At 34.9% G+C, this 9,774-nt stretch overlaps 1 protein-coding gene across 1 annotated transcript; it reads right to left on the minus strand.

The window, feature by feature from the left end:
• Nucleotides 1-1,699: 1,699 nt before the first annotated feature.
• On the minus strand, nt 1,700-3,431 carry LOC126762438 (putative phosphatidate phosphatase). Its single transcript, XM_050479171.1, has one exon. It carries the CDS (start codon nt 2,694-2,696, stop codon nt 1,734-1,736), a length of 963 nt encoding a protein of 320 aa, XP_050335128.1. The 5' UTR covers nt 2,697-3,431; the 3' UTR covers nt 1,700-1,733.
• Nucleotides 3,432-9,774: the final 6,343 nt, after the last annotated feature.

Genomic DNA, 9,774 nt, shown 5'->3' on the forward strand with positions numbered 1-9,774 from the left:
TACATATAATACAGTGGGCTCTTTTATTTATTACCTCGCTATAATTTCAATTATTATTTTTTCATTAATATGGTTAACATTTTCATACAGAAATTTTAGATTAATAAAAAATTGTTTATTTTGTCCCATTGTGCATTTATTTATGTACTTCTAATAATTCTATTTTGTTTCAGTGTGCAAAAATTTTTTATCTTTCTATATTTGTAATCATTACTTCCTCAAGAATAATTTTACCATGTATTGAACAAACTTTTTAATTTCACAAAAACTGTTGTACTGTGTCCCACTGTGGAATTATTTATCATTTATCCTCTTAAAATATTTTTAGCTACATATTAAAAAAAAAACTTTACCATGTCTTCAAAACAATTTTACATATCACAAATAATTTCATATTTTGTCCCACTGTATTTTTATTTATTATTGCGCAATTTTTGAATTGTTTTAATCTTGGAAATAATTATATCATGTGTTTAAACTTTTTTTAATTAAAAAAAAATTATATACTTATGTATATTCCCACTGTGCATTCATTCATTATATTTCCATATTTGCAGTACTTATTATGTCTTAAAATAATCTTTACATATCTTCAAAAAAAAAATTTAAATTTCACAAAAATATTTATATTTTGTTCCACTGTATATTCCTTTATTATTTTCAATATTTCCAACTTCCAATCATAGAATATATATTAGTCATGCCTCCAAAAAAGAAATTCCAAGGTTTTTTGCTTATAAAATGTAATAATTTGTCCCACTGTGCATTTTGTATCTCCCCAAATTATTAATTATCGGGTTTCTAAAAATAATGAAACTTAATTTTTTTGTTAAAAATTCACGCATTATTAAAAATGGAACTTTAAAAATTGTTTACAAAAAATTTATATTTTTTCCACTCTTCGTTTATTTTTTTTATCTTTCAACATTTTCATTAATTTAAAAGCTTGTCCCACTGTGCGTGTATAAATTTCAACATTATTCAGTACCTATTTTTTCTTTCCTCTATCTTAAAAACACAAAATATTTTTGGTCATAAAAATTAACAACTTGTCCCACTGTGCATGTATGTATCAATTTCAATAATTTTCTCGTCCTTTGTCTTTTCATCATATTTTTAAAAAAATACTTGAAATTTGTTTGGTAAAAAATATTTCGTCCCACTGTGCATTCAGCATTTTTCACTATATTCCATTATCGGTTGTGTGAAATAGTTTTAGCCTATCTTAAAATAAAGAAACTTAATTTTTTTTTGTACAAAAATTTTACATTTCGTCCCACTACAATTTTATTATTTCTCACGAGTTTTCATTCTTGATGTTATAAAAAATTTAAATTTTGTTAAATGGAAAAATAAATAAAAATAATTTTTTTTTTCGTCATACGTCATTTTTGCCTAGTTTCCGAAATAGTTCTACGGTAGTAAAGAAACTGAAGAGCCCAATTGTTCGTAGTTTTCATATTTTGTCCTACTGTGCGTTTGTAGCCATAATGTTTTGTTTGTATTTCAATTGATATTTTTGAAAATTAAATTTCTCAATACATTTTTTTGGAGCTTAATTTAAAGCCATATAATTTTCCTTAATACTACAAAATAAATAAATAAAAGTGTTTACATTTTTCAATATTTTTATTGACTGCAAAAATATAAACTTCTTATAACATAAGTTAAATATTTTACAATAATTTTCATAGCCAACTTAAATTAACAAAGCATTAATAAACCTAAATTCATCAATAATATTTCGCAATGCGATTAACACCATAGTATCCATAAATGCGCGTAGCATCGTCGCGTGGCTTGCGTTTTTTCACAGGCAAACTCTTGAAGACATCTGCCACGGCCACTGTGTTAAAGGCTGCCACAAAAAAGCCCAAGCCCGCACCCGCCAATAAGTCGGTCGCATGATTCTGGTGCGTATAGAAACGCTCAATTGCGACCAGCGCGGCCAAAATCAGCAAACCGAATTGCAACAAAGTTCTCAACACCAGTAGCGCGCGCGCAGCCAAACGCGCTTGCAGATAAAACACAATAAAGCACATGGCATAAAAGACCGTAGCTGTGTAGCTGCTGGGGAAGGATTGCCGCGCCATAGCCAACAACTCCGCCGAGGCGGCCAACTCATAACACTCATAGTCCTCAATATAACCCCTGGTGACGTTTTGCGCATACGGCGCTTCAAGCCGCTCACAAGCCAAACCACCGCCCAGCGTCTCCAGCAACTGCGGCTGGCAGACGTCAAAGAAATAAGGGCGCAAGCGACCGACAAAGTTTTTCGTAGCGCGCGCAGCTATCAGCACGAGCGCCAAACCAAAGAAATAGATGCCAACAATCTTGTAGCACTCGCTCACGAAGGTCGGTATGTTGACGCCAACGAATACAAATTGCTGCACGCCAGCGCGCTTCGTGCGCGCGCTCGTCTCGGATTTGCCTGAAGCGCGCACGGCCGCCCACAACATCTCCACCACCAACATAATGGCAGCGGGTAAGGCGATCACCGCAATGGTAATGTGTACGCGACTAAGCAGCGAAGCGGTGTAAGGGTAGCGCAGCGTTGCGTCGCTGCAGAAGAAGCCGCGGCGTGTGGTGGGCAATAGTTTGGGCAGCGCAATGAGCGCGACGCAGCAGAGCGCAATTAAAATCACAACATCGGTTATGAGCCGCAACAGCAGACGTGAACTGGGCGTTTTGCACATTTTTTTATTGAGAATATTAGCGCGCGTGGCGCAGCGGTTAACGCGGAGTGGTAGAGAATTTAATGCGTTGTAAGACGCGGCGCGGTGAGGCGACGCGTTCGTTCTTGTTTAGTTTAATGCGCAATGTCTGCTTTGCTGATTGGATTATTTGACTTAATTAGTTGTCGCTTTTGTTGTATGTTCGCTGCTACGCTGTTGTTTGTCTACTCTTTGAAGAATAGCTGCTGTTAGTACACTTAATGTCGTTCCCGTATTTTCTTTTTTTTTTTTTGTTTTGCGTTGCGGCGTTCTAAGCTGTTTATTTCCGGTCGCTTACTTGCTTTCAATTATAATTGAACTATTTGCTTGTCAAAATGTGTTTCTACGCTTTTAAGTTAATTCAGCAAATGAGCGTCATTAAACGCCTGCCAGACGCGTCGAAGCGGCACCGAAGACTGAAGCAACGAACTTGTCGAAATTTGTGAGAACGCGCCGCGCGGCGATGCTGCTGGCGGTCGGAGCATTTTCGAAAACCAAATTTACATATGAATATTGCATTTGAATTTGAACACTGTTCGGCTCATCCTCTTTACTTTTAGTTTTGTAAGCGTTGTTGACAACCATTGGCAATCAAATGTATAAAAATTTCGTAAAAAGCGCCTAACAATAAAAACAAACAATACAATATTTAATAAATTCACTAAACACTACAAAAACAAAATCAATAGCAGCAAGCTAATATACTGCTCAAGCGTAAATATATATCAGCTACAACAACACGCAAATAATAACAACAAACGCGCGTTAAACAGCTATTACAAATACAAAGTAGTGAACCGGCTCACAACAACACATTGTAGGTGCAATAATAAATAAGTTCAAACAAACAAATGACAACAACAACAATGCACATAATAACGCTACAACAAGCGTCATTTGAAATAATCACCTACCTACAATAACAACAGCAACAACATGTAAGCTTGCGACAACACCGACTGTATCGAACACCCAAATTCAGTCATACGCTGCCAACAATAACAACACATAAGTTTCACAACAATTGTATTGCCTCCAATACAAACAACAATAGCAAAGCATTAGATTTAAATGTCACAAGCACAATAGCAAAAACAACACTGATGTAGCAAGAAAAAACGCTCCCATGAAAGTAATATTCCCAGGCATAAACAAACTTGTTCTGCTAATCGGCGATCGCCGCGATCGATGCTCAAGAAATTGAATCAAAGCAGCTTACCTGCAAGTGAGCCGGTAGGAAAAGCAAGATGTGTGAGTTGGGAGGCAGCTGCCGACACTTGGTGTTGTTAGGGAGGCGCTAGCTTCATTATAAAAACCCAAAGCACGCATTGATGTATCAAAATGCGCTCGAAAACAACGCGACAAGAAAATTTTTGAAAATATGAACCCATTAGCAGTTTTTTTATAGTAGGAGGAAGCATCGAAACCGTAGTGCGGGACTTTAATCCGCTAAACCTAACCTACTCCCATCTCATGTCTCTCCCAAGGGACTACTGGATTAAGCATTACTTCATTAGCACCTTATAGCTTCGGGTTTGCAAGCAGAGCGACAGATCTTCAAAAATGTTGTATACACAGTAATCATTATGCAGCCTTTTCACAATTGGATCGAAGTTAAGAAGGTGTGTAAAAGTTAGAGTCTTCTATCGGGAGGTCTTCATCAGCTCTGGTTTTAAGCTACCAGTTCACTGTGACGACTCTCAAGCGGTGGTGGCTGAAATCGGCGTATTCTGTCGGGAGCTCTTCAGCAACCTAGTTTTAAACTAAAACACCACTGTAACGACTCCCAAGCGGAGGTGGCTGCCATCAAGGTAGTTTTAGATATATACTGCTCCAAAGTGTAGTCTAATTCATAGAAGTGTTCATTCATTCCGCTAGTCGTGCGTCTATTGGATTTCTGCTCGCTGACTGTCCACATGATTAGTCAAGGAGTGCATGACCTCATTCGCAACATCCTCAAGTTTTTCCATATTACACTTGTCCGTAAACACAGTCAGCGCAGAATCGCCGGAAACTGCAAAGTGGTTGAGTTTGTTAGGGAACGCATCCTTACCCCAATCTCATCCGATTGCAAGAGAGTCGGTTTTCAGATGTGCTCTTGCTGGATCTATGGACCTATAATGAACTTGCCAAGCGATGGATAAAACCAGAATTTATGCGACTGCGAGTTCCAGCTAGCCAAAAGTGAACCGTAAGCGGTTCTCCGAACTACTTGGACTTGACAAAGTCAAACTCGCCGCTATTTTAAGGTATTCTAATTGCACACTCTTCGATAAATATAAAATCATCACTGGTCATATATGTAAGAGTAGAATTCATAGTTTAGTTTTGGGATCCATCTGAGTTAAAAAAGGGTGATCCGTTTCGAGGTTCCCTACTTAAAAAACACAGAAACATCAAATTCAATGGAGAATGTTTATTATCAATCGAAAGAATATTCTTTAACATATATTTTTTGAAGATTATCTTTACCAACTGTTGGCGGCGGCTACGTCTTCGGATGGTCCATCCGTTGAGTCCAATTTTCGCTGACTGATTAGGATGTGTCGATTAGTAACTGGCAATTGGCACGGTTGATGTTTTGCTCGAAGGCCTGAATCGAAGCGGGATTATACGCATAGGCTTAAGACTCTACATACTTTCACAAGAAAAATTCAAAATATGTGATAACATATATTTTGGTGGACAATCCACCGGCTCAAAACATGAAATTACCTGCTCACGGAAGTGTTCTCTCAATAAATCCATTGATTGATGCGATATGTGAGAAATGGCGCCGACTTATTGAAAACAAATGTCGCCGAGATCACGAGCTTCAATTCCAAGCATAAAATAGTCGGTTATCATGGCGCGATAACGGTCGCCATTGACGATTTCGTTTTCACCAGCATCATTTCTGAAGAAATATGGACCGATGATTCCACCAGGCCACAAACCACATCAAACCGTAGTTTTTCTGGATGAAATAACAGCTCTTGAATTTCTTAGGATTGTTCTTCGTCCCGAATGCGGCATTGTGCTTGTTTACATACCCATTGATCCAAAAATAGACCTCATCGCTGAACAAAATTTGGCTAGAAAACTTCGTTGAAATTTTCAAGAGCCCATAGAGCGAAGCGATGTCGCTATGGAAGGTCGAATGGTTTCAGTTCTTGCTGTATTTTGTACGCTTACAATTTAAGATCTCTATGTAAAATACCCCAAGTCGCCCATACGTCAGTCCGAGTTGTTGGGAACAGCTGTAAATTGACTCGTGTACGCTATCAGCTACGGCGGCTACATTTTCTTTACAGCGTTCTGGACCTGATAATATTCGGTCGAATATTATTTAGTAATTAATGATGGGTCTCAAGATGGCTGATGGTGTTGCGAATAGTACGCGCAGTAGGCCGATTATATTGACCTTAAGTTGAGCGAAGTGCGTGAAATATGTTCTTTACAGAAAGTGAATTTTCGTAATAAAGTTGAACTATTAAGCGTGGTCTTGATCTTCCATGGATCACCACTTCCAGCTTCTCTAAAGGCATATAATGGCTCCTATAGGGTCTGCAACTAGTTACCATACGACTTTCAAGCGCGACATATGCAGATCAGCGTATAAATATATATGCTAATTAATAACTTATTTAAAATGCGCACAAAAAATTCTTCGGCGACAACAATACAGAAAGGTTCAAGCGAAACACAAGAAACTAAATTTCAAATTCAATGCATAGTCCAACTAACCAACGAAGGTAAATACAAGCGCGTCTATAAATACACACGCCCATAAATAAGCTGGGCGAAGAATGTGGTTTGGAAAGCGCGCCGTCCAGCGAGCGGTTGCACCACGTGCTGGCCAAACAACAAACCAGCGCCAAAGACGCCAAGCAAACGCGCCGAGATCAATGCTTATATGGGAGGCGGCCGGCAGGCAAGCGTGTGGCTGTGCGCAGCTGAGTGCAGGCGCTCAAAATGTTGAAGCTGATTGAGTAAACAGCGCATGGAAAACGGCGTGCGGCGTGTGTGTTGACTGTAGCTGTAAATAATTTACTTTTGCAATTCTACAATAACGCTGACGTTACTTTTTTGGAATTTTCGCAGCTTGTATAAAAAAGCGCCAATTTCGGCAGCTGTTCTTCGTAGAATTTTTCAGTTATTTTAATTTAATGGCTCATAATTCTCAGCTTTGTTATGCTAACTAACTGTATGCGTCTCATTAAATCAGCTATAGCGGTACAGCAATTTTCTGAAGCTTTGCACAGCGCGCAATGACCTTTACATTGTTTGTCGTATTCAAATAAATTAAACAATGCATAAAGAAGAAGTGTAAAATAATTCTTTAAAATTGTTTAAAATTTGTTTTTTTTTTTAATATTTTTTGCCAACAAAAATTCTTTTCTGTCATAATTTATGCGTTCGGCTTTCGTAAGCGCTATTAGCCTGCGCGCTGCGCAGTCGCCTCTGGCCAATAATTAACAGTGATTTGACACTCAGTTTTGGCTACTGATGTGCGCTTCGGTAGACTTTGCTTGCGCAAATAAGAATATGCCGCAACTCATTGTTAATATTTTCCCTAAAAGCTTTCGTCATCATCTTCACGCTGATGATGAGCAAAATTTTGTAATTTTTAATTTCCCAAACCACAGCATCAGCGCCAATTCAGCTGAAAATATTGCTGATGCACAGACACCTAAGCCGGTAGTGTGGTGAAAGTCAAGCGGCTGTGATGGCTGTGATCGGTTTCCGAAAACATGAGTCAGCATTAAGCGCCACACATACATGCAGATATATATGTATGCATATATGCATATGCACATATATGTATATATTTTAAAAAGCAAATTTCGATATAAGTACTCACATACATATATTAAGCGTCTGTAGATAGAGAGTCTCCTGTATTATATGGTAATAGCTGCGGTGAGATTTGTTGAATTTTAAGCAGAGAAAACAGAAGAGTTAACGGTAACGAAACATATGTAGCTAATGCCATCAATTTTACAAAAATTCGATTGACAAGAAGAACTGAAGAATTTTAAAGACCCGTTAGCGTCAAGCAGAAATCGCGAATATCATCAGAAATCGATTGTGTTGACCTCGCTAATGTCACCACAATTCTATTGTATTGACTTTTAAAAATCAATAAAAAAATTTTCTATTATGTTTCTGCAAAAATTACGTACAAAAAGATAAAAAACAAAAATCCAAAAACCATTCTCTGCAGGTTTACCATAGGAAAGCAAGAGCGCTAAAGAAAACTTTTCAAAATGGGTTACTATAGGTTCTTCGCATATATACAAAATAATATTTGAAAAACAAAATTTTTTGGCGTTGCCACATGTTTAAAGTTTAATACAAAAAAAAAATGTTTCAATTCATTTGAAATGAAAATGAAGCTATTCAAAATACAATATATCATGCCATCAAAAAAATTGTAGTTGCCACGTGTTTAAAATTTAATAATATACTAAACATATATTTTTTTTATTTATTTAATCTTTCAAAGTCGGTTACTACAGGTTTCCCGCACATATACAAAATAATGTTTAGGAACAAAAGTTTCTGGAGTTGCCACATGTTTAAAATTTAATTAAAAAAATTTACTTAATTTTTAATGAAAATGAAGCAATTCAAAATATTTCTTGTTTAAAAAAATAGAGTTGCCACGATTTTCAAAATAAAAAAAATTTAATTTTTTTTAAATTATATACATATGTACATACTATGTATATCATAAGATTTACAAACAAATTTTTTAGAGTTGCCACATGTTTCAAACTTACTATAATCTATTTTCTTTCACTTTAAAAATGAAAATAAAGCAGTTCATTATACAAATTATTATGTGAATTAAAAAATCAAAAAAAAAAACTTGTGTTGCCACATGTTTCAAATTTAACAAAAATAATAATTTTTTCGCTTCATTGAAATAAAAATTAACCAATTCATTATACAATTTAAAAGTTTTAGAAGTTTCGTATATTTATGTACTTATATAAAATAATAAATACCAAAACATATTTGGAGTGGCCACATGTTTCAAATTTAAAATAATATATTTGCTTTCCTTTTAAAAATGAAATTAAAGTAATTTAATATACAAAATATTATGTCATAAAAAAATATTGAGTTGCCACCTGTTCCAAATTTGACAAATTAATACTTTTTCGCCTCATTCAAATGGTAATTAAGCCATTAAATTGTACGATATAGGAGTCTTCAAAGTGTCCATTATTTGTATAAAAGAGTAAATGAAAATTAAACAGTGAAAAATACAAAATAATACGTAATTTAAGAAAAAATTGGCGTTGCCACATGTTTCAAATTTAACAAAATAAAATTTTTTTAATTTAATTAAAATTTAAAAACGAAAATAGAGGAATTCAATATAGAGCATATTATGCCATTAAAAAAAAAAACAAAAGTTGCCACATATTCTAAATTTAACAAAATAATAGCTTTTTCGCTTCATTCAAATGAAAATTCAACAATCCAATTATGCAATTTAGAATTTTTCGTAGTTTCGTTTATTTGTAGAAAAAAACCCAAAAATATTTGGAGTTGCCACATGTTACAAATTTAACAAAATAATAATTATTTTGCTTTATTCAAATGAAAATTCAGCAATCCAATTATACAATTTAGAAGCTTTCGTAGTTTTGTTTATTTGTAGAAAAGAAAAAATGCGAAAAAATATTTGGAGTTGCCACATCTTTCAAGATTTACAAAATAATAATTCAACTCTACAATTTAGTAGTCTTCGCAGTTTCATTTATAAAATAAATTTAAATAAACAGAAATTTCTGAGTTGCCACATGTTTCAAATTTAACAAAAAAACAAAAAATTCAAAACGTTTGAATTTTTTTATTGACATCACAGAGTTGCCATATCTCCATAACTAAAATAAAAAAACAATGTTTTATTTGCATATTTCACAGTATAGATTCCTTTTTTTATACCATAAATAATTATATAAACATTTAGTATTATTCATAAGGTTGCCATGTATTTAAAATATACTTTTATTATACGGTAACCAATATTTATTACGAAATATGGTTAGTTCGACACACTTTT

The sequence above is a fragment of the Bactrocera neohumeralis genome, chromosome 6, assembly GCF_024586455.1.
Source record: "Bactrocera neohumeralis isolate Rockhampton chromosome 6, APGP_CSIRO_Bneo_wtdbg2-racon-allhic-juicebox.fasta_v2, whole genome shotgun sequence".
NCBI classification, from domain to species: Eukaryota; Metazoa; Arthropoda; class Insecta; order Diptera; family Tephritidae; genus Bactrocera; species Bactrocera neohumeralis.

Bases quoted from the DNA above. Each gene is read 5' to 3' on its own strand.
- LOC126762438 (XM_050479171.1), bottom strand. From the start codon at position 2,696: ATGTGCAAAACGCCCAGTTCACGTCTGCTGTTGCGGCTCATAACCGAT.